The sequence below is a fragment of the Nuphar pumila genome, chromosome 3, assembly GCF_984573655.1.
Source record: "Nuphar pumila chromosome 3, dmNupPumi1.hap1.1, whole genome shotgun sequence".
NCBI lineage: Eukaryota > Viridiplantae > Streptophyta > Magnoliopsida > Nymphaeales > Nymphaeaceae > Nuphar > Nuphar pumila.
This window is the reverse complement of record NC_143251.1, coordinates 39,695,024-39,722,052: the sequence shown is the minus strand read 5'-3', so window position 1 is coordinate 39,722,052 and position 27,029 is coordinate 39,695,024. Positions and strand designations below refer to the sequence as shown.

The following is a 27,029-nucleotide window of genomic DNA, read 5'->3' as shown; positions in this document are numbered from 1 at the left end:
GTCTCCATGCTTGCTTTTAACAGCTAACGATTTTCAGCATGTGTATAATATTTTAATGACAGGTTTGCAAACATAGTTATTCCCAAAAAACCGTGTATAACAGTCATAGGTTTTCTGCACACATATGAACACAGTTTTGTGGTAGTTTGTATAACATAATTAGTGTTGTAAAATAAAATTACGCAGCTGTACATTATGACAAAAAAGCAGCTCTGCTTTATCATACAACCGGCTGATTTTCAGTGTTCGTAAGCATGTCTAAAACTTTGTTTTACAAACCTGACCACATCAGCAGCAATGTAAAAAAGATCAGCATGCTGGAAATCTAACGATGGATTCGCATGCATCCACCGATCCGCAGATCTGGACCAGATTTGCTCACCTATGGGAAATGGCAGATCTGTCTATATGGACAGTGCGACAGGTATGTCCAGATCTGTCCACACGCAAAGTGTGACAGATCTGTCCAGATCTGTCCACATGTGTGGTGGGACAGATTTGTCCACATGGACAGTGAGATAGGTCTGTCCATATGGACTGTAGAACATATTCAACTATAAGCACGAAATCAAAAAATCGAATAAATGTCATGACGAAAATAAATGCCTGAATTAGCATTATATATATATATATATATATATATATATATATATATATATATATATATATATATATATATTAGCTGAAAAAGAAAGGGAAAATCAACCCAAATCAATGTTATGTATATATATAATCTTATATTCAAATTCAGATTCCCCCCCCCCCCTTTTTTTCCACCAAAAATATCACATAAACTTAATTTAGGCTATTTCTCACAATTTGAATCGATAGAATAACCCGTACCTTCGATCGGAGATGAAAAAAGACCGAAAAAGTTTTCGTCGAATGATCGGAACAGAAAGAGATCCTTCTTTCCTTCTTCCCTTTCTTCTTCTTTTTTCCTTTCCTTTCCTTTTCCTCTTTTTTTTCTTTCTTTGTTTTCTTTCTTCTCTCTCTCTTTAGAAAACGAAATCTAGAGAGAGGGGTGAGTTAGACATTTTTATAATTTTTTTTGGGTTTTCTAGAGAGAGGGTGACGTAACTTCTTTCTTTTTTAACTATTTTTTTTATCCATTTGGTATTTTATTTTGTTTTACCATTTTACTTTAATTCCATTTGGGCTCTTCTAGAATCCGTGAATAATAGGTAGCTGCCATATCCAAAAGAAATTTTGGAATTAATTATTTTTATTATTTATTTATTTAATAAATAATATTTTTTCAGAAAGTTCCAGAGGGTATCTCTCCTTTTTGGGAGTCTTTTTAACTTGAAAATTCACTTAATTAAACCTTTATATTGAATTTAAAACTTTAAATTCGTTGGACTTGGATTTTGGATCTGGATCAACATCCAAGATCCAAATCCATATCTAACACCATTTGGATCTCAACTTGGACCAGATCCTAATTAATATGGGTCTTAGACTGGGTCCAAATCCATATTAACTTGGGTCAAACGGATCAAATCCGATCCAATCTAGAACCGGTCACTTCGAGGCAGGTCATTTTTAAAAAAATGCGATTTTCGGGCCAACTAGCCCGAATTTAGAAAAACAAGTATCAATGTTTTCAAAATTTTGAGACGCATCTAATGATATATTACCTGAATTTCACCTTCGAGTTTTGCCTGAATTTAACCCGAATTTTGCTCGATTTTAAAGGTTAAAAATAAAAAGTTTTACCAAATCTTAATTCGATTGTTTAGGTCTTGTCAATGGGTCCTGGGCCAAGCCCAGACTCAACTGACACCACCTAAAATCGAGGATTTCTATCGACTTTATGAAACCTTTAGCCAAATTTTATGAAGTCTTAGAATTTAATATTATAGAAAAACACACGATATTACATGTTCACCATCTAAATCCATCTTTTCATATTTACACAGGATTGCAAATATCAATGCGCTATAACAACTACATTAGTAATGCACTATTAAGCTACACATTAAGTGACTAATTAAATAACAATTTAACTCAATATCTAAAATAAAAAGAAAATCACACCTTCCGTACTTAATATCACAACATGATACATAATTAAGTTATAATTGCTATTGAAAAGCTGTGTATTCATGGGTAAGTCCCCGCACGCTAGATTGTAGGTCTACTTTGACTAATTTAGTATCTTTTTTTTTTAAATATTGACAACTTGTAGACATGTATATCAATGCGTATTGCTGTAATCTGCCACTCAATTTTGACTTACCCAGTATATTTGATCAGTTGATATGTATTGACTTTTTTTTGTTGTCAAAATCTGTGTTAAGAGATGCTCACAGTTTCTATGTTAGCCATGTTTACGTGATTGACTGATGTCAAAACTATGTTGGAAAGTACTTTTAGTTTTAGGTAATTGAATGGTGTGTCTCTATGTATGTGTATGTGTGTGTATCAATCAATCACTTAGTCTTACATTGCACACAAGTTTTATCTGATCATGGATAAGTTACAATCTAGTCGATTGTGGATGTTAGCAGGCCTACTTTATATACTATTTTTTAATGCTAACTCAGGTTCAGTTTAGGGTTCTTGTTACCAATTAAATGACATTCTTTAAATAGTGTAAACTTAGTCTTAATAGAATAGGTATCACTAGATGATCCAGAGCTCATGCAAAGAAGAAGAGAAGACAGTTGAGGCTTGGGGCTGCTGCTCCTATTCCACGATTCCCAATGAGGGAATGTGGGTCTATTGATTTCATTATATAGAAAACGTTACATGTTTGTGTAGGATACAAACTCTAAAAGATAAAGTTTACAAGTTGACCTAATCCAATAAGGAAAATAATAACAAACAGTCTTAGCATAATAAGCAGACTCAACACAGCAGGCAAGCAAGATGTCACATCAGATTGGGTCTCATGCCAGGTATATTGGATCTGGGTTTGGATCTGAGTTCAGGTCTAGACCTAGTTCCAATAATGTTATCTCTTAATAGCCTCTCTCAAGTTGTACATGGTGATCACCATGGACAACTTGGACTTCAAATACCAAAATCTTTGCTTTGTCAAACCCTTGGTAAATAAATTTGCAATTTGATTTTTTGAACGATGAATTTGGCCTCAAGTTCACCATCTTCAATTTTGCTTCTGATGAAATGCTGATCAATTTCTATATGCTTAGTCTTTCTATAATAAACAAGATTTAATGAAATTTTGATGGCACTCTGATTGTCATAAAATAAAATTAATTCAAGAATTGTCTTGTCTAGTTATCCATTACATGACACAATACCATTGCATGCCAACTAACTACATCTGATGCATTACTCACTCAGTGGTGCTCAATACTGTGCTTGCCACATTCCAACTCTCGCACAACACAAGACAATACACACAGCTCTTGCCCAACGCCTGTCGTCTAGTTGAACGTAGAGTCCCTTTCTATCATCTGCACGACATGTTGTGCCATCAATGCTGCCTCACAATGCCCACTGCACATGACAAGGTCCATTCGCTCTGAGACTATGCATACATATTGGTCCCCAAACACCAGGTGCCCTCTTTCACCTACGTGCCTAACCTTGTATACAAGGTTGGTCTTTGACAACTACAACTGGCTCACACTTGAAATAGATCATGCAACATTATGGTAGGACCAGACCACTAAAAAGTCTTTATGTGACGCCCATCACCAAACTAGTTTCAAAACCAACTTCAGAGTATGCAAGCTGTAACGATCCCAACTGACCTTTGTAAAAATAATGGATTTTTTTTAAACAATTGCAGAAACCCACTTAAGGATCTGAGGCATCTAAGATTTAATATACCAAACCACAAACCAAATAGTGCATTGAATCAGCTGAAGAATCATTCAAACTTTATTAATTTAAATCAAAAGTCAAATAGTCTACAACATCAAAATCGTCTATATCATAAGAGCCATCCTGTCAGAAACCAGTTAGTCAAGACATCACCGAACATTTGTGCCTATAAAACCATTTTAAGAAAACGAGTAAGAACCGAAGTCCTTCATACAAATTCCTGTAAAAATTCAAACAGTAAAAAAAAATAGCATAAAAAAATTTATGCATAAATTTCAGAGGAATATCACAAACCACAACTTACCGCAGTTATTCTACTATTCAAACATTAAACTAAATATCATGCGAAACAAAATAAGTATGAATGCATGAACTAATGCTGAATAGTAAAATATGCATGATTCAATGCACATACATAAATAACTTATTAAGTTATTTATCTGAGTTGCTTTTGCATGCATGTCCCTATTAAATGCACACAAATTTAATTTTTACTTTTTCTTAAACCCGCGGATACAAAAAAAGGCACAAATTCTCGAAGTCCAAGTTGGGTTTTCAGTTATAGCTTAACACATAATTTGTATTTTATTACTGAGTTATACACTTGTTCCTTGACCGATATCAGGAATCCTCACCTTCCATCTGAACATTTGAAATCCTCATCTAATGTCAAGACATCAATGAAAATCCTCAACCATTGATTCTACTTTCTTGGTATACCAAAACTACAACTGAGTCAATAACACCCCCCAAGCAAAGGGATGAAATCTTCCTAAAATTGTGGCTGGGATGTGAACCACCATATCGGATTCAGGGGCACAATTGCACACAGTTTTAGTATCGTCACAATCCCCCTAAAATCGCCATCTAAGATTTCCACATTGTGGAAGGTACATAAGGAGGAGATTAATTATACTCTTTGGTCTCTTTTATCTTTTCAAATAATTTCAAGTTCTTTACACAAGAACCATTTTGCAAATCAACATGTAAAACCAATTTTTGGCCCTGACCACACAAATTTAACAATATAATTAATTTGAAAAACCAATAATTTCCAAAAATAATTTTGCAATGCATAAATAAAACCATGAACAAGTAGAGCAACACCTGCTCCTGGCCTACACAACTTGCAGTCGTTCACATCTGACAACCAAAACATCTCAAAAGTGATTTATTTATCTTTGCAGTGAACATGCAACAGACACCTTGTTTCAAAACATGTTCACAATGCACATTCAAACACACAAAATGAATGCACATGAAGCCAAACGAGTATATGCCAATAGATGTTTGTAGATCACATTATCATGATCAATTCCATTAATAAACAACCAAACATGCATATGATCACAGTTATGCAAACATCAAATAAATTTCAGATTCATGCGTATGATACACACAACTGCAAGTCGATCAAATCAAAATCATGTTTATGTATCATCTCAGAAAGAATGCATACATTAATCTTAAACATGTACATGACCACCATTGGGGCTGATCAATGTACACGATCAAATTCATATTCATGGGTTGGCCAATGCTGAAAAATACATATTTCCAACATGTTGGCTGATCTATGTACATGATCATGATCATATACATGGGTCGGCTAGACCTCAGACAAACCTGCAGTAGCCCTGCTGGCTGATCGTTGCACATGTTCATGAACATGTACATGGGTCGGCTAGGTCTGTACTGTTAAAATATATACATATGTATATATATATATACTATTCTGTGTATTTATACCAAAATACCTGATAGGGGTATTTTGGTCTTTTCATATGTATTTTTTAGGATCTTAGTTTTTTTTTCCTTTTTCTTTCTTTTGGGACCATTGGGGGCCCCACTTAGTGAGACGTTGGGGTCCCCAATGGTCATATTTATGACCATTGGGGCTCCCCAACGTTCACTAAGGGGAGCCCCAATGGCCCCCCTTTATGCCTTCTCTCTTGTATAAATAGGGGACTCCCCCTCTCTCATTTGTAAGGAGTTCTCTCCTCTATTTCTTCTTGAATAATATTCTTTTGCCTTTCGGCCGTCGTTCCATTGTGGGTTTTATGTGATTTGCACATTAAGTGTTTGTGTTATTTGGTTCATTATTGAACCATTTCTTATTTCTGCACATCTCATTACATGGTATCAAAGCTTAAGACATACCGGTTTCATGTGACCCGGTTCATTACAATAGTGACAAATAACACCCTTTCTAAAGCCATTATTTTTAGCAAAATGAGGACGCCTGTAAGGCTTAACATTGGATATTGTGCATGTAGTTCATTCAGTAAGCCAGTTTCAGCATGCCCCTACGACAGTTCATATGACAGCTGTCATGAAAATTGTGCGATATATCAAGAATAGCATCTCAAAAGGGCTTTATTCTCCTCTACTTTTGATTTAACTGCTTATACTGATGCAAATTGAGGAGGTAATCCCAATGATCGTATCTCAACTACTGGTTTTTGCATTTTCTTAGGTGATTTGCTTATTTCATGGAGGTGCAAGAAGCAACAAAATGTATCATTGTCATCAACAGAAGCTAAATATCATGCCATGACGACTACAACTATGAAAATTATTTTGGCGTAGAAGTCTCCTTTGTGATATGGGGATTGTCATTTCAACTTCTTCCAAGATGTGTTGTGACAACAAAAGTGCGATCTACATTGCAAGCAATCATACATTCTATAAGCGCACCAAGCATATTGAAATGGACTGTCATTATGTTCGAGATGAATACCTCAGAAGGACCATTACATTGCCTTATGTTACATCAGAATATCAGCTAGCCGATTTCTTCACCAAAGCTCTTCCAACTCCTCGTTTTATGTTTCTTCTTAGCCAACTTTCGGTCTTTTCCTCGTAAAGTTTGAGGGGTGTTAATATATATATATATATATATATATATATATATATATATATATATATATATATATATATATATACTATTCTATGTATTTATACCAAAATACTCGATAGGGGTATTTTGGTCTTTTCATATGTATTTTTTAGGATCTTAGTTTTTCTTTTTCTTTCTTTTGGGACCATTGGGGGCCCCACTTAGTGAGATGTTGGGGTCCCCAACGGTCATATTTATGACCATTGGGGCTCCCCAACATTCACTAAGGGGAGCTCCAATGGCTCCCCTTTATGCTTTCTCTCTTGTATAAATAGGGGACTCCCCCCTCTCTCATTTGTAAGGAGTTCTCTCCTCTATTTCTTCTTCAATAATATTCTTTTGCTTTTCGGCCGTCGTTCCATTGTGGGTTTTATGTGATTTGCACATTAAGTGTTTGTGTTATTTGGTTCATTATTGAACCATTTCTTATTTCCGCACATCTCATTACATGTACCATGTGGACTGCATGCTGGCTGATCCATGTACATGATCATAATCATGTACATGGGTCGGCCATACCATAAGAAACTATGCGTACAATATGTACAACATGCTGGCTGCACTTAAACATGAGTACAAAAATCAATTAAATTGAAACATATAATTCAACTAAGATGAATCAAAACAATACATGTTGGACAAATCTGAAACATATAATTATATATTCGGCAGATCCAAACTAGATCTGCCTAATGCATACATTCGGCATATCTGATCCAAATCAGTGTGCACCTAAACTTGGCAGTTCTGGCCAGATTTACATGTATGTAAACTCGGCAGATCTGGACCAGATCTGCCCGAGCATGACTCATCAGATCTGTCCGAGCATGACTTGGTAGATCTAAACCAGATCTGCCAGAGTATATATGCTCGGCAGATTTAAAAAAAACTATTTTTCAGATGCATAAATCCAGAAGTATATGTATGCACACGTTACGATCGAAACAGTAAAATATATTCAGCTGTGTGCATGTCAAAAAGATTATTAGATCTGAACATATATATATATATATATATATATATATATATATATATATATATATATATATATATATATATATATCAAGCTCGTCAAATCCAAAACATTATGCATGCCTTAAGATGCAAATCTAATAAAATTAATACACCTAAATACATATGCCTCTTTGCATGATCAGAAATCTGAACATGTCCATATTCACAAATATATTCAATGGCATTAACAATAAAAATTACTAAATCTGATTATATGCATTATACGTATTTTGGCTATGCATAAGCCATGAAACAGAAAATCGACATGCCTATTTTTGGATGAAAAATCGTCAAATCTGAATATGTATATGCCTATACATATTCAGTTGCATGAATCAATGAATCAATATGTATAAACAACAACAACAACAACAACTACGCCTTCATCCCAAAACAATTGGGGTCAGCGATATGAACCAAAAAAGAAATTCATTTTGGGTCTTCCACATGAATCCTTTTCCTCCAATCATTTCTATCCAACGCCATGTCCTCGGTGAGGTTCAAAGCATTCATATCCTTTCCTATCATCTCCATCCAAGTCTTCCTAGGCCTACCCCGACCTCTTTTAACTAATATATTTTCCCATTTCTCCAACCTTCTAACTGGAGCATCATTAGGCCTTCGCCGAATATGTCCAAACCACCGTAAACGATTCTCTCGCATCTTATTTTCAATGGGTGCAACACCTACCTTCTTACGTATCTCTTCGTTCCGAATCTTATCTTTTATTGTATTTCCACACATCCATCTAAGCATCCGCATCTCAGCTACACTCATTTTTTGAATATGATGTCTCTTGGCAGCCCAACATTCCGTACCATATAGTAAAGCGGGTCTAATAGTCGTCCTATAAAACTTTCCCTTCAACCGCAATGGCATTCTACGATCGCACAGCATTCCAGTAGCACTTTTCCATTTCATCCACCCAACCTTTATCCTATGATTTACATCTCCATCAATTTCTCCATACTTTTGAATGATGGATCCCAAATATTTGAAATAATCATTCACCGGTATATCTTGCTCACCAAGCTTCACTACACTCCCATCCCTACTTCGTTGCTTACTAAACCGACATTCCATATATTCAGTCTTACTCTTACTCAACTTAAAACCTCTAGCTTCCAATGTCTGTCTCCATAATTCTAACTTAGCATTAACCCCAGCTCTAGACTCATCAATCAAAACAATATCATCAGCAAACAACATACACCACGGTACATTTTCTTGAATTGATCTCGTAAGCTCATCCATCACTATCGCAAATAGGAAAGGGCTTAAAGCAGATCCTTGATGTAACCCAACCGTTATCGGAAAATTGGTTGTCACCCCTCCACAAGTGCGGACATTGGTTACTACTCCTTCATACATATCTTTAATTATACTAATGTACTTGAGAGAAACACCTTTCTTCATTATTGTCCACCAGAAACGTCCCTAGGTACTCTATCGTATGCCTTCTCTAAATCAATAAAAACCATATGCAAATCTTTGTTCCTCTCTCTATATCTTTCAATAAGTTGTCTAAGAAGATGTATAGCTTCCATAGTTGATCTTCCAGGCATAAAACCAAATTGATTCTCCGATATCATGACAACCTTCCTCAACCTAGACTCAATCACCCTCTCCCAAAGTTTCATAGTATGACTCATGAGTTTTATACCACGATAGTTTGTGCAATCTTGTATATCACCCTTATTCTTATATAAAGGCACCAAAGTACTCTTCCTCCACTCAAGTTAAAAAGATTTGTCAACCATTCTAAACCTTTCTCTCCCAAGCATTTCCAAGCCTCGATAGGTATACCATCTGGGCCAACTGCCGTTCTTGATTTCATTTTCTTCAAATCCTCTGCAATTTCTTTCTTTTGAATCTTGCGCATGAAGTCACGATTTATCTCATGAAAAGGAATGGAGAAGTCTCAAAGATCTTGAGCATGACTATCATTAAATAGCTTATCAAAATAATCTTTTCATCTCTCCTTAATCTCCTCATCTTTGACTAAAACCCTTTGCGTTTCATCTTTGATACATCTAACCATACCCAAATCCTTCGATTTCCTATCTCTCATCTTTGCAAGCCTATAAATATCCTTCTCGCCTTCTTTGGTATCCAACTTGTCATAAACCTCCTTATATACCTTAGCCCTCGCGTTTCGAACAACTTTTTTAGCTTCCTTCTTTGCTATCATATACTTCTCCAAATTCTCATTATCACGACTCTTACTTAGATTTCTATAACACTCTCTTTTAACCTTAATAGCTAATTTGACATCCTCGTTCCACCATGATGTATCCTTACCTAGTGGTGCACCGCCTTTAGACTCACCCAATACCTCCTTAACTACTTTTCTCATACCACCCGCTATCTTATTCCACATTGATTCTGAATCCTCCTCGAGACACCAATCAACTTCCTTAACTACATGCTCTACAAACATTCCTTGTTTAGCTCCTTTCAGTGCCCACCACTTAATTCTAGGATCTATCCTATGTCTATCCCTTTTGCGGCATAAAAAGAATGAATCAATATGTATATTTTAAAAAAATTTATGCATAAGGGAAAATTGTCATCCATAAAAAGAATAAATCTGTATATATATATATATACACGTAAAATCAGATTTCTTTTTTTTCCTCTAATACTTATACATAAATCCATTTATACATATTTCTTGCCCGTAAGAATTTATAGAGAAACTCTTACCTTGATTGAAGTTCAGAAAAAGATCGAAAAAATCCATAGATGCCTAAAAAAAATTGTTTTTCTTCTTCTTCTCCTTTTTTTTTTCTTTTCTTTTCTCTTTCTTTTTTTCTCATCTCTTCTCACGAGTTTTGGGTTTTCTCTTTTTTTCTCTATCTCACTCTCTCTAAAACTAACCCTTTTTTATATTGGTTGTAATATTTTATTTTATTTTCTTTAAGTTATTTTAATCTAGAAGGGGTGACATCCCCTCTAGATAATGTTCTTAGAGAGTAGAGTTGTACTTAATATAGAATTCTACCTCTTCTAGATATTTCAATTAATTAAAATTTATTTAATTATTTTATTTAATTTAATATTCTAAAGAATATTCCAGAGGGTGCCACCCCCCTCTGGAAAGTCCTATGGGATAGAGTTCTACTTGGGGTAAAACTCTACGTAGAACACTACCTCATCTTATTTAAATTTAAAGGTTGATTTTAAAGTTTTAAATTAACCATGGATGAATTTCAGATTCAGATCTGGATCCAAGATCTAAATCCATATCCAAAATCCACATGGATCATACCTAGACCAAATCCTGGTCAATATAGATCCTGGACTGGGTTAAGATCCATATTAACTTGGATCAAGCAAAACAGATCCAGTTTGATCCAATCTAGAAAAAGTAAAAAATAGAGGTGGGTCATTTTTTAAAAATGTGATTTTTGGTCCAACCGTAATCCGATTTCGGAAAAATAGGCTGCCAATGCGATCCGTATTTCGAGACGGATCTAACGGTGTTCATACCTGAATTTTGCCTCCAAATTTTGTCTGAAAATTCAATTAAACAACTACGTCTCTCCCAGGGTTTTATCAAATTAAAGATCATTTTATTAACTGTTTGTATGCCCATCTATTTCTTTTACTAATATCTGAACTCTGTTAATGTTAATGCATGTGCAGTTTGGTGCAAAATAGATTTGCTTTATAAGAAAGTCCAAAATGACAGCAAAATATTTATATTATAATGCCATTTATTTATTTTATTTTTTCGGATTAGGGGTATTTATATGGATTTTTGAATGTAATGCACATTGAAACAAATATATCTAGACGATGTCATATACCATGTTTATCCTAATTTTAAGGAAAGAAAGAACTGAATTCTTCATTTCTCTCATGTGTTTTCCTTTTCTGTTTTTTGTTTTAAAAGGTGAAACCTTCCCTTTTAAAGATCGACTTGATAACTAAGATTTTGAAGGATTTTATTTGAACCTGATGGCAGCTTGGCTAATATCTGATGAAGGATGGAACTTCGACAGTTCTTTATGGTGTTTTATTTTGTCATTTTCCAAAAACATGTCCACAGCAGTCATGTAGGTTCTTGTATCCCATTTTGTGGACCCTAAAGAAGTTGCTATTTGTGAAATTTTGGCGTCAATCAAGTGATGCAGTGAACAGAGAACTTGGGGTTATTTTCCTTAAAAGAGTAACCCACCATGTTGAGTTTTTCACCATGCATAGCAGTCTGTTGATTTAAAGTTTTTTTGGCGGGTCTCATCCTTCAGATATATTTTTCACTAAATCTGACTTGATGTTTTATTAGTTCCTCTTTTGCAATCTTTATATTTTCTTTTTCTTTCTATGACCCTCTTCATTGCCAGTACATTGAAGATTTTGATTCTTTTCATGTTATTGAAGTTTTTGATATCCATCTTTTGCAATTTCTTTTTAAATTTAACTTACCATTTCTAACCAATTTCTATCTTTAGGTTCAAAGATGCTTTTTCTGAAACCATCTTTTTTTTTTATCATTGAGGCATTAGATAGTTTTATCTAATTCTCCTCCCCTATTGCTTCACTTGCATAAACTCATTTAGCCTTTTCTTGTCTTTTGCAGTGTTGTTCATTTTGAAGACTTCTTATGGTACGTTGTTTCTCTTGTTTTGCTGTGTTCACTTTCTACATCTTATGTGAATGATTGTTCCTGTGGATCTTGAATAAATGCTCAATGACATTCTTAGGTATGTTCAGCTGTTTCTTTCTTTATATGATAAGAGTGTGAAACTTCACATCTTTGTCTATATTTGTTCTGTTTGTCTCCAACAATTGCATTGTTATATGACCATAAAATGCCAATTTCAAAATGTGTGATCTGAATCCTAGAAGTTGAGATAGGTATAGAGATTGACTACACGTGTCCTATGGATGAGTTCTGTTCTTTCTTTGTGCTATTTGATTCTTTGAAGCTTAGTCCCTTTGCAAAGTTTGGAGTAGGTTTGTTGCAAGCTATGGGGAAATCACAGTAATTAAGAGATGCTCTAGTACATAGACATGGCTTGTTGCTGAACGTTGATCTTGAACCACCTTTCCTCTGTGATTGTGCTATCAAATGGGAACTTACATGTGCAAGCTTGGTGAATGTGTAATTTTAGATTTAAAATTGCTAACTATTTTTTAAATGCCTATAAAATATGGCAAGTCTGCTTGAGTATGGTTATTAATAATTTGAAGTGAATTCTGATAGCAAGCATTTCCGCGTTCACCATGTTTATGGGCCTCCAGCTGCATGATTGGCTGATGTAACCTTTTGGAACATAATTATGTAGGAGAACATGCAATTAAAGAATGTGTTGTCAAGATATTACTAAGTTGCCAAATCAGTTAAGGAAATTGTCTTTGGTGCTAAGGGTTTGATACAGCAATACCTCTAAGAAGCTAGATGCATTGGTAGAAGTTTGACATTGTGAGCAAACTTTTGGAACCAGAAGCAAACTACTTTTCATTAGGGTGCAGTTAGAAAAATAAGCACTATAATTAATTCCACAACATTGGTTCTCCTTAAATGAGCTGTTTGTGCTATATGCGGCAATTTCATTTCGATATATATAAAACAACAATATAATGTGCAAGGAAAATTCATGATATGATTGTAAGGCTAAACAGGATGCAAAACTATTCTTTGCAAATTCGTATATTTTGTACTGTCACATTTCATTGTCTTTTTAACTAATTATTTGATTTTGATTTATCAAGAGTTTACTTGCATCAACTAAGATGAGGCCATTATATGCTTGTCAGATATATTCCAACTCAGCATATTTTTTATTCTAGAACATTGATGGCCATGTTATTTATATTTATTTTTAGTTTACTGGACATGCCAAAAGGAAATTCTACTATCCTAGACCAAAAAGTGTAAATAAATATTACATGACAAATTGTCACCAAATTAAGACCTCAGCCAGTATCTTGCCATGCTGCACCATTTGACATGAACCTATGAAACAATGTTATCTCTGATGAAAGCATGGAGAAGCATGATCCCTGAGGGTTTTGTTTAAGGTCCAGTTGGTTTTAGCCATGCAAAAACAGTGAAATTGCTATCCACCAGTGTCAAACAATGTGTGTTAGATGCGGAGAAAACCAGTGAAGGTGCTTAGAGTATGGTTGCAAATGTACAGGCCACATAACCAAATGAAGGCCTAATTTGGTCGAGCAAGCCATCCTAAGGGGTGTTCATATGGGACAATGTAAATTGTGTCAGATCATTTAATATCTCTTTCTCTCTCTCTGTTTATGGTCTGATTATACCTTAGTTTTTATGCTTTCTATCATGTTCATTGAATTGGTTATTTTGTTTGCCTGAATATTCTTTTGTATGCCTTCAGTTATTAAGTTCTGAAAGTTGATTGAAATTTATGTTTGCAGGGCAAATTCCATCTTCTGGACTAGAGCTTTGAACATTCCTTTGCCGCATTCTTTTGTGTTCCCCCAGCTGGTTGGTTCTTTATTCCTTGACGAGCACTCTGAAGACATGAATGCTCCAACTTCACATAAAGGTTGAGTTGTGGCTAGTAACACATCTCTCTTTTGTTTATCCATACTTATGATTTGACCACTTGCTTCTTTTGGAGATTTTGCATTTTTAGCCGTTTCTTGAGTTTTAATTGGTCATTGTTTATGGATTTCCGTTCAACCTACCTAAATGAGTAATATATATTGACTGTATTTGGGTCTTCTGAGCTGGATTGTGGCTTGTATGGACTTAGTGACTTGGCAAGGTTCGAAGACATTCTAGCAGTTCCTCTTAGTTCCATCATTGATTAAAAACCATGGAGCTTGGGACGACTGGCGTATCCCATTGGTTCTGCATGTCTGAATGATGCTAGGGGTGAAAACTGGCTGGATATAGGTCACATCGTGGTAGATCAGAATCCAAATTTGGATGTTAAGCAACAAGTCTGTATTTACATCTGGACCAAAACTAGATTCGATGAAATAGAGTTGAATTCAGTTCCAAAATTTATATGGCTATACTGGATCTGACAAAAAAAAGTTTGGGAACAAGGGTTTTACATGTAAAAAGTGCAAATACGATGGATTTAATCCAGATTTAAACATAGCTCTGGCAAAATGTTCGAACCCAAAAAGTCTGATCGCATAAGACCAAATCCTACTAAACTGCATATTTGGATCTTATTGTAAGATCCGTATCACAAAATAATGTGTCAAATTTGGGTTCGAGGTCTGACCAAATCCAATCCCTTAATTCACACCAAAGTTCCAAGCCTAATCATCTCGAATCCTACCTGCTTGGTAACTATGAATGCCTGCCTAATACTTTGTATAGTTGTTCTTAGATGTAATCAACTTCTGTCTACTTTATTGTCAATAAAAGGCAGAACCATATTTCAGATGAATAATGTGGCTTTCAAGGATGTGATTGTTGGTGGGGCTAAGGCCATTTCATTTTTTGTTTTCTTTATCAAGGATCCTCTACTCGTGGGGGTGAGAGAGCAGGATCAGAAGTAACATCTGCTCAAGTAAAACCTGAGACCGTTTGGGTTGAAGGACTTGTTCCTGGCATTGATTTCTGCAATCATAGTAAGTTGGTTTTTTCTTTTTTCTTTTGCATACTTATATTTTCTATAGTTCTTGTTGCTTGAGGACTGAATAGCATATGAAGCACATTAGAATAACATACTATGAAGTGATAAGAAACATCTGCCAAGATAAACATTTTTTAATAGACATTTAAGAGACTAGTCGTGCAACTAAAGGGCCTTTTTGAAATATTTCTTAGGAGTATCCAGTTAAGAAATTCTCATGCTAATTTTTAATGCATTTTAATGCAAAAATTTGTCTGTGAATATGAATCAAGTTTTTAGTATGAATGAGGTTATTATCTTCTACCTGCCGTAACAACAAAATGTATTTTTATACAACTGAGATCATGCCATTCAGGATATATATGTTGTGTCTCTGTTGCAGAATTTTGATTGTATGTAGAATGAACATCTTTGACAAATTCGTCTATAGAATTCACATTGTATCTTAACTTCTCATAAAGTTTGCCTTGCACTGCTAATTTGTGCAATGTCTTATTTTGTCATTATGTCAAGTAAATGAGATTAGGAAACATTGAATTAAGATGGTGTGGAAATTCCATCCTGCATTAAACCATAGGTATGTGACTGAACTGTGTTTTGTAAAGTGATAGAAGACTACAAAAGATACGAGAGCGATCGTTATGAAAGATAAAGAGAATACTAGATGAATTTAAGAGAATGCTACTGCAAATGTCACTATCCAGAAACAAAACAAAAGAATGTTAATAGGCCTTATGCTTTTAACATGCAGCAATACATATTCAACACCCATCACAAGCCCTAGATGCAAGAATTGATTGTAGAGGTTGGCCAGGATTGATAATGTGTGCATGAGAGTGGCCATGTGAAAACTTTAGTAATTTGATAGACACATGCCAAGGATATGGTACTGGCTGGCTTCTCTTTCTGAATATGATGGTGATCCATTCTCTTATACTTGTATTAGTGGGCAAAAAAAATCTTCCTGACTGGCAAAAAATCAGTTGTTAAAATAAGGTCTATCCATGGTGATGAGGAGAACATCATCCCTTGGATATCTATCACAAGGGTTATAACTCAGTTAGATAGAGCATCTCACGTATATGCACGCCAATGCTTTTCAAGGGAGTTTCATCAATCCAGGGCTCAACGTTGGACAGAGGGTGGAAACTACCAGTCTACCAAGCAGTAGTGCAGTAGGGGCACAAGGAATTTCTGGAGGAGCAGTGAAGTGCATGTTTCATATGCCGTCACATAGTATTCATTTTACTGTTGGACCCTATAAAATTTTTGTTGCGTTTTACTTTCAATTAAATGAAGAATCAGTAACAAATATATGGTAGCATGTAATGAAAGCAAAATGCAATCTATCCCTTCACAATCCGATTAGAGGAAGCAAAATAAAACTACTGAAGGAATTACCCATATCATTGGTAATGTTGCTTTACCAGCTGATGCTGTGAGAGCACTTGGCTATGGTCTTTCATTGCATATGCAGTTGACATGGAAGCATATGCAGTCGACTTTGATGAAAATTCTGTCTTTTGTTTAGGAACTGAGCTGATTTTCTTGGATACAAAGAGAATATACCATATCATGATACTTGATGTTGCTTTCCTTGTTATTGTTCATAAAAGCTGTTGGAGAATAATTCAAGTTCATTAAATATGGATCAGATATCTTTTATATGCATAAATACATGTGCGTGTTTCTCTGTGGGTATGTAACTATGTGTATAAGTTCCTTCTTGGATAAAAGGTGATCGATTCATGCTATATAATTGTATGGTAAACCCCATTGTGCCTCCACCCCTCCCTTGTGCAATGCACTCTCAAAATCAGACATATACATGTATGTCTGTGCTGCGAATATAGTCAAACGCACAGATTGATATACATGTTTTTACGCTGCAAATACAACCCAAATCACAGGCTGATATACATGTATGTCAGTGCTGCGGACATAGTCAAACACACAGACTGATATACATGTTTTCATGCTGCAAAAACAGTTCAAGAACGCGGGCAACATATATCTCTGCATATATCCCTGCTGTGAAACTGTTCAAGAAGCAAACAACACACACACACACATATATATATATATATATATATATATATATATATATATATATATGTGTGTGTGTGTGTGTGTGTGTGTGTGTGTGTGTGTGTGTGTGTGTTCTGCGCTGCGAATCTGTTCAAGAACGCAGAAAAACATATATATGTGTATGTTATGTACTGCACATATGTTCAAGAAGCAAACAACATATATATATATATATATATATATATATATATATATATATATATATATATATATATGTGTGTGTGTGTGTGTGTGTGTGTGTGTGTGTGCGCTTCAAATCTCTTCAAGAACGCAGGCAACACACGCGCACAGACACACATATATATTATGCTGCTATCTGATTATATGTTTTGATTTGGTTATGTATGCTTATGTATTAGAATACCATGTTGCAAATGTGCATATCATACACATGGAATCTGAAGTTTATTTTGATGTTTGCATAGATATGATCATATGCATGTTTGGGTGTTTATGCATGGAATTGTTTATAATAATGTGTGTTGCAAGCATCTGTTCGTATGCAGATGCGTTTAGCTTTATGTGCATTTATGTTGTGTGTTTGAATATGCATTATGAACATGCTTTGAAATAAGGTGTATTTTGCATGTTCACTAAAATTTTGTAAAAGATGCATAAATCATTTTTGAGATGTTGTAGTCAGATATGAACCACTGCGAGCCGTGTAGGCTAGGAGCAAGTGTTGCGCTACTTGTTGGTTTTGTTTATGCGTTACAAAATTATTTCTAGAAATTATTGGTTTTCCAAATTAATTGCACTATTAAATTTGTGCGGGTCAGGGCCCAAAATTGGTTTTGCATGTTGATTTGTAAAACAGTTCTTGTGTAAAGAACTTGAAATTATTTGAAAAAGTAAAAGAGACAAAACAATGTAATTAATCTCTTCCTTGATGTCTCTTCCATAGTGTGAGAATCTTGGATGGTAGTTTTGGGGAACCGTGAGGATACTAAAACTTCGTATGCGATTGTGCCCCTGATGTAACACCCCAAAAATCCAGGACTTGTAACTTTTAGAATATTTTAGAAAGCTTTGAAATCATACGATTATCAGAGTTTAAATAGTACTTCAGCGGAAAATGATATTTTTAAAACTACAAGTCAATGAACCTTGAGCGCATTACAGCGTAAACTTTCATTTGTCGAATTCTGCACAACTATTGAAATCAAATGGTTTCGAAATGCAGTTTCAATAATTGAGAATTTGTTCATGGGATTTCACAACTCATTATATTTGTTGAAACCAAAAAAAGGAGTTTATTAAAACAGTTTTAGTAACTCAAGGTTTAATTAAAAAAGAATTTTTGAAATACACTTCATACTAAATTTACCAACATGTCCTCATGAGCGAAATGTCAGGGAAAGAGCTCTGTCTTGATCTCATCACGCCATCGTGCCATTGCAGACTGTATTACCTATCCATCACCTGCCCATAAAATGGGTCAATTTCACTAAAAACTGGTAGGTACACAGACAGGACAATATAGAATATAATTGAGCAGAATAATTTAATATGTCAAGTAGACAGGCAATTAAATAGCAATTTGCTTTCAGCAGAGTCATGGAACAAACTATCATGAGCACGATGTTAAAATTATTACAAGCATTTTACTGGCACAAGTAGGCTAACTATTACAAGCAAAGAACTGCATAAGAAATTTTACTAGCAAAATACAATGCTACATCAACCATACACACAATTCCATAAGTATTGAACCTGTTGCACACTATAACTTTCATACGTGCATAACTCAACAAATTGTGTAATTGGATTTAAATTATGTTTCAATATTAACTGGCCAAGTGGGTACGCACAAGATACGACTCTAGAAAATGCCTAGATTGATCCGAGGGTTTATTATACTATGTATTTTATGATAACCCGGATAACTGACTGAGTTCGCACCTAAGGGGACGGTCGGTGACCAAGAGAGAAGTTCCCAAAGCAGCATAAACAATGGATGCATCCCGAACATGGAGAGCTACCACCTAGGATAACTGAGGAAGTCCCCTTCCCCTAACTCCGATGACTGAGGAAGCTGAGTCTTTTGCTCGTAACTGCCATTAATTGCTTGTCCATCGAAGTTTTTGTACATTCCCATCCTCTCTCCAGATAGGAGTCAGCGGTTCGAGTACATCAGGGGTAGTTAACTGAAGACCCATTCTACATACTCTGGTTTTTCGACCCAACTCGAGTATCTTACCGGTGAAGGCGGAATCATCACCTATTTAGGTGATCACAACATTTTGTTATTTGCACTCATGAGGTTGCCACAACCTACTCATCCAATCATCGCAACGTAAGAAGACGTACTTGTCAAAAAGTACAGTCGTACTTGTCAAAAAGTACGGTCGGACTTGTTGAAAGTACGACTACGATGAAAGAAAAATGGTTCCAGAAAAGAAACCCCAACGGATATTATCTATAAAAGAATTAATAAAACACAGTTTGGCAAGATAAGTCTTGAATTCATTTTAACAATATTTTGCATATTTTATGATGCAAGGTCGTCTCGGATCTCTTGTCCGATCAACAAAGTACTTAACATGTCTAAAAGTACGCTATATTGAAAAAGGGAGGTGCATGGGCTTCTCAAAAGAAACCCCCAACACACAACTTCATAACGATCCAAAGAATATAGGAGTGTTCATTTGACACGATTCATCCTTAAAAGCCACAATGCTACATTGAGTCATTCACACAAGGCACATCACTATCAATCTTGCATCCAAAATTTATCTTAGTATCAACATGATTCGCACAACACGCGACACTAGGTTTAATAAATGAAGAATGGGTCGTTTAACAGAATCCCACTCACTCATAGGCTCATGCCCCTGATCGGGGGTTATTCGAATTGGGTCGCAACTCGAATCGGGGTTATAAAACATTTCTCCCAAGTGTGTGGACTTGGGAGGGCTCAAATGTGACTTCGCAATCCTGCGAGACTTAAAACTTAACTTTGCAAAAGCTGTGCAATATGAAGAGCACTGGGTTCGCAGAAGGAAACCCTCTTTTAAATAACTGAATGCACAAGCACAACTTCTAGTATTTTGAAAACAACTGAAATCAGGTTAGGCACAAGACTACATTTATGTAAGTACATATTTACCATAAATGTGAGCATATGCAGGTTATAACATGACGACAAACAACTCTCGACTTGCGATGCCGCACCTCGAGCGAAAAGCACATAAGTAACACATGAGGTACCAAACCATACCTTGGCCACTTAGATAGACAAACACATAAAGTCATAAGTAATACATGAGACACGAAGTCGTACCTCACTCAAAGGAAACATGCAGGCAAAAATGTATGCAAGCAAACAAGAGCATAGGTATTGCAGGAAGTACGAAACCACGCCTCAAACTCATAAACAACTACGCAAAATAATAATCGAAGAATGAAATTGTATATCAACCCATAGGAACGTACATGTAAGTATATATGCAAACAATTAAGGGCATAAGTATTGCAAAAAGTACGAAACCACACCTCAACTACATATGCAAATACGCAAATTAATACTCGGAGAGTAAAATCATCCCTCGACTCATAAATACACAGACAAGAAAATATGCAATGCAAAAACAATATAAATCTAAGTACTTCTAGCATGAACATCTTAATTATTTCAACTTAATTAGGTTCATCTATTGCCTCTTGTGCGATTTTACCCTACCTCGGAATGTTATGAGGTTGCGTCGCTGCGAGCGTTTAAGAGTATAGGCGATGCGGGGGCTCGGGTCGCGGGGTACGAGTGGAATCTGTCGCGGAATCTGCAGAAAACCCAATGTTAGTATGAAAGTGACCAAAGAAGGGGCAGGGAGCAGGAGGCCAAGCTCAACCCTCAGGCCAAGCATGTCCTTGATCTTCAAGGAGGCTACGAGGAGTGGTGGGCTCGGCTGTCAGGCCGAGCCCGACTCTGGGTTGTAGGGTACCCAAATCAGGGAGGGAGTCAGAAGAGGGGCAGGGCATCACCCCTGCCGACCAAGCCCAAAGGCGATAGGGGCCTTGCCCCTGTCTGTCGATGAAAGACACAAAGGGCAGGGTCGAAGTCCCTGCCGAGAAGGTAAAGGTGGCAGGGGCTTGAAAAGAAGTGATTTCTCGGTTCCGGGTCATGGATCTGAAGATCCAGGACCCGTGACATCCACTTCTTCATTAATGGCATTATGTAATATTGTTTATTGTAATGAGGGGTATTTTAGTACCCTAAAATTTTGTAATCACTTGTTAATATGAAGGAATACACAGCAGCCGACCCTATTGCTGAAGGGGTATCGGCTTCTCCCATCTTCTCTCTCCCTTTCTCTCTCTCTCTCTCTCTCTGTTTTTCAGATCTCACGCGTGGAAGGACCTGGAGATTCAAAATCTAACATGGTATCAGAGCCACGCTTCAGTTGAAACTGGAATCGATCTCAAAGGTACGTCCGATAGATCTGTCCTTCTCGATTTCTTCTTCTAAGTCAAGAACATATCCCTCCATTCCCTATTTTCATATTTTTTGGGTTCACGAACAACCCATTTTTGTCTCCCCACATTCATTTCTTCTATATCAGATCTGATATCAATCAGATCTGAAGATAATCAGATCTGATTCAGATCTGACTCCTTCTTTCCACAGTCCTCTTTTCGCCTCTTTCTATTTTTCTTTTACTTCGGTGGTGGCTGAACCTCGGTTTCCCCACAATCTTCTTTCTATCCCCTGAATAACTCAATCCACAGCCTTCTATCTATCTCTTTCCTTTTCTCTTGTTTCAGTTTATTGATCTCTTTATTTCTTTCATATCAGCGTGATCTAATCACGCAGGGTCCTATTTCTCATTCTGTCACTCGCATACCTAGTTTATTGCTGTTGGTAGCAGCGTGATCTAATCACGCAGGGTCCTTTTTTGATTCAGCTGCATCCTTGATCAAGCCGATACATTCATTTTCTGTTTCATTTATATCAAATATTCCATTTCATATACAAATCAGAAATCTGATTGACATTCAATTTCTGTTTCATATCAGCAATCTGAATTAGTTTCTGCATTCTGATAGCATCGATCTGAGTTAGTTCCTGCAAAAAAAAAAAAACTGCAGGTTTAAGCAGATTGTGCTGAATACATTCTTAATTCTGTGAAACATGAATTCACTTCCTAGTCAATCAGTTCTTTCTTCCAGTTTCCTCAGTCATCTCGTGTCTGAAAAATTAAATAATGGTAATTTCTTGACTTGGAAGAGGCAAATCATACCTTTCATTAGGAGTCAGGATCTTTCTGGACACCTGGATGGATCTATTCCAGTTCCTCCTGAGTTCCTATCACAAGAAGAAAGGGACAACAAAGGGGAAGCTACTACCGTATATGTTAGAAATCCTGAATTTGTGGCTTGGATGAAAAGAGACCAAGCGCTTGTTGCTTATATTACATCAACACTGTCACAAGAGGTGCTTGTAGCTATTCCAGATGACTGCACTGCCATGCAACTTTGGAACAGACTAGTTCAGACATACTCACAGGTTTCTCAGGCCAGGATTATGTTTCTTAAAAGAGAATTTCAAATGTTAAGAAAGGATTCCATGTCCATCATGGAATATTTGAACAAAATGAAGGTTATCACAGATCAGTTAGCAGTTGTTGGAAGTACAGTTTCTGATAAAGATTTGGTACAGCAAACCCTCAGTGGATTGGGACACGACTATCATATGATTGTCACTTCTCTATTATGTTTACCTGAGCTGCCCAACTTTGAAGATCTGCGCGCAAAATTGTTACAATATGAGATGAATCTAAAGGGATTTTCTGAAGAATCATCTATGCAAACTGGGGCACAAGAAGTTCTTGCTACAGGGGTTACTTATGCACGAGGACGAGGAAGCTATGATATCAAGGGAAAAGGAGCACAAGGGAGAAGTAGCCATGGCGGTCGTGGATTATTGCCTACACCCAACTCATATACCAACTCACAAAGACAGAGGCCAATCCCTACTTGCTTTCTGTGTAATAAAAGGGGGCACATCAAAGCCAACTGCTGGTTCAATCCCTTAAATAAAGGAAAATCAACACAAACTGAAGCAAAAAGAGGCACAGACAGTACAAGGACCAATGGAGAAGTAAAAGAGTTGTTGTTGTCAGCCTTAGCAGAATTGAATCTGAAACAGAATGAGCAAGGTACTTGGTATGTGGACTCTGGCGCAACGACTCATGTTACTGGTGATGCAGGTAAGCTCCTAAAACTTGTTCCTTACATTGGTAGAAGTAGTATAGTTACTGGAGATGGATCACACCACTCTGTCTCGCATATTGGAAACTCCATCATACCCTTGCCCGAATCTTCCATCAATCTTTTAAATGTTCTTTATGCTCCTAATATCAAGAAAAACATTGTTTCAGTTTCTAAACTTGTTGATGATGTCAAAGCCTCAGTTGAATTTACTCCTTCTTCTGTTCTTGTTAAGGATCTCTACACGAAGGAGATGTTCGCTAGAGGAAAACGACAAGGCAATATGTATGTTTTTCAAGAAGATCCTTCAGCACATGTTAGCTCTGCAGATCCAAACTTGAAGCTCCAATCATCGTTGTCTTCTGAAAATTCTACCTGTGTTTTTAGTGTCTCTGAAATCAATAATCCAAATCTTTGGCATGGTCGTCTAGGTCACTGCAGTAGTAGTTTCATTGAAAAGCTTGTTTCGAATAATCTTATTCCCAAGTCAAGTCTAGGAATAAATGTCAATGACAATAAATGTTCTAGTTGTCTCTTATGTAAGAGTCATGTTTTACCATTTCATTCTATCAATAAAAGAGCTTCAAGACCTTTTGAGACTATCTGTTCTGATGTTTGGGGGCCTGCTCCAGTTGCTTCCATGTCTGGAACTAGATATTATCTTTTATTTGTTGACAGTTATTCTCGATATTCCTGGATATTTTTCATGAAACATAAATCCGAGACTTTCAAGTTGTTCCGTAACTTCCATTCCTTTGTAAAAAACCAATTTTCTGAAAACATCCTAAGTTTCCAATGTGACGGAGGAGGTGAATTTTCTTCCATTGACTTTACTAACTTTCTTCAAAGTAATGGGATAAGAAAAAAGGTGTCTTGCCCACACACACCTCAGCAGAATGGGATTGCTGAAAGGAAGCATCGCCATATTGTTGAGAGTGCGATGAGCATGATGCATGACAGTAATCTTCCGATCACTTTATGGACAGAGGCTTTTCATTCCGCAGTTCATGTGATAAATCGATTGCCCATGACTATTTTGGAAAACAAGTCTCCTTACTTGTCTCTTTTTGGTATACACCCCAACTACTATGATTTGCATGTCTTTGGATGTTTATGCTATGTTCATGTTGACAGTTCAAGGAGACATAAGTTTCAGGACAAGACTTTAAAGTGCAGGTTTGTGGGTTATGCTGATGACTATAAAGGGTACAGGTGCTATGATCCGGTGAGCAAGCGCATCAAAATATCAAGAAATGTCATCTTCGATGAATTGAATTTTGATTGTCGATGTACTAGTTCTTCAGAATCAAAACATAGAGTTGAGGCTTATTATCCTTGGTTGAATTATGAACTTCTCTCGGGAGCTAGTGATGCTTGCTCAAATTGCATTCAAAAGGATAAGAAACTTGTGTCTACTGATGGAATGATTGATCATGAAAATACAGACTCAACTTTGAATCCAGGAAGGTATAAAGGTCTTGTCTACACTCGACGAGAAAGAGAGTCACCCACCATAGTTGATTCAGATATGGACGCTTCCTCAACATCCAACATTGTTGATACTAGAAGATCCACACGTTCTCGCCATCCAATTGAAAGGTGGGTCAGTTATGAAAATTTCTCATTAGATTTTCAACTATTTCTAACAGCCTTGAATAAAGAAGATGAACCCACAACGTTCTCTCAAGCATCAAATTCCAGAAGATGGATTGAAGCAATGAATGAGGAGATGGAAGCTCTACATGAATGTGGTACGTGGGATGTCGTATCAAGACCACCTGACAGAAACGTTGTTGGTTCGAAATGGGTGTACAAAATAAAGTATAAACCGGATGGGACTATAGAGCGATACAAGGCGAGACTTGTAGCCAAAGGTTTTACATAGGAGCAAGGACAGGATTATGATGAAACCTTTAGTCCAGTTGTGAGGATGGGAACAATCCGAGTCATACTTTCTTTAGCCATTGAACACCAATGGACCATTAGCCAACTTGATGTGAAGAATGCTTTTCTTCATGGAGATTTGAGAGAAGAAGTTTACATGGGACAACCCACTTGTTACGCAGAAGGTAATCCTACAAAATATGTCTGCAGACTAAAAAGGGCGATATATGGATTGAAGCAGGCATCTCGATCTTGGTTTGACAGCTTTTCTCTTGAAATACAAAAGTATGGTTTTAAGAAATCTCTTCTTGACCACTCCCTATTTATATTTAAGAACCAAGACACAATTACTCTGTTGTTGATATATGTGGATGATATTATCATCACTGGCCGTTCCAATGAGCACATTGAAGAAGTCAAACATCTCTTGAATCAGAGGTTCAAAATGAAGGACCTTGGCAAACTACGGTACTTTCTTGGAATTGAAGTTGACAGTTCCTCTGAAAAAATGACTCTCACTCAACATAAGTATACCATTGATGTTCTCAATAAATCGGGTATGAAAGACTGCAAGCCCTTGAGCACTCCTAGCGTTCTTCATCAAAGGCTTAGCTCTCAAGACGGAGATCCTTTTGATAATCCCACACAGTACCGTAGCATAGTGGGTATGTTAGAATACCTCACTTTTACTCGCCCTGATATAGTCTACTCGGTGAATCAAGTTTCTCAGTTTATGCATGCCCCATGTGAAGGGCATATGGAAGCAGTTAAACGGATACTACGATATCTGAAGGGAACGGTTGGGGATGGTCTCACATATAAGCGAAAGACAAATGGGCAAAGTGCACATGAGATCACTATTTATTCTGACGCGGACTGGGCGGGAGATCCAGATGAACGCAGATCAGTATCAGGCTATTGTGTATTTGTTGGGATGAATTTGGTTTCTTGGATTAGTAAGAAACAAAAGGCTGTTGCCAGATCCAATACAGAGGCTGAATACAGGTCAATGGCAGCCGCCACTGCTGAGGCTACTTGGGTTAGACATCTAGTGACAGAAGTCGGAGAATCGATATCTCGATCAATTCTTTTGTGTGACAACCAGAGCGCCATTAGTATGTCTTTTAATCCAATCCATCACAGTCGTGCCAAACATATTGAAATAGACCAGCATTTTGTGAGACAAAAGGTAGAAGAGAAAGAGATTGAGCCTGAATTTGTTCGAACTACAGATCAAGTGGCGGATATATTTACAAAAAGATTGACAAAAGACAAATTTTGGATGTTAAAAGGCAAGTTGTTCATGATTCAAGATCATGCACAACTTGAGGGAGGGTGAAAAGAAGTGATTTCTCGGTTCCGGGTCATGGATCTGAAGATCCAGGACCCGTGACATCCACTTCTTCATTAATGGCATTATGTAATATTGTTTATTGTAATGAGGGGTATTTTAGTACCCTAAAATTTTGTAATCACTTGTTAATATGAAGGAATACACAGCAGCCGACCCTATTGCTGAAGGGGTATCGGCTTCTCCCATCTTCTCTCTCCCTTTCTCTCTC

At 36.5% G+C, this 27,029-nt stretch overlaps 1 protein-coding gene across 1 annotated transcript in view; it reads left to right on the top strand.

Annotated features, from left to right (window-relative positions):
• LOC149842654 (SET domain-containing protein) overlaps positions 1 to 27,029 on the top strand; it is a 133,953-nt gene that overhangs the window by 13,599 nt on the left and 93,325 nt on the right. The window contains exons 6-8 of the mRNA XM_089999346.1: positions 12,297 to 12,323; positions 14,108 to 14,238; positions 15,170 to 15,283. Of these exons, the coding sequence (XP_089855472.1) occupies positions 12,297 to 12,323; positions 14,108 to 14,238; positions 15,170 to 15,283 (272 nt within the window). The remainder of the gene's footprint in view (positions 1 to 12,296; positions 12,324 to 14,107; positions 14,239 to 15,169; positions 15,284 to 27,029) is intronic.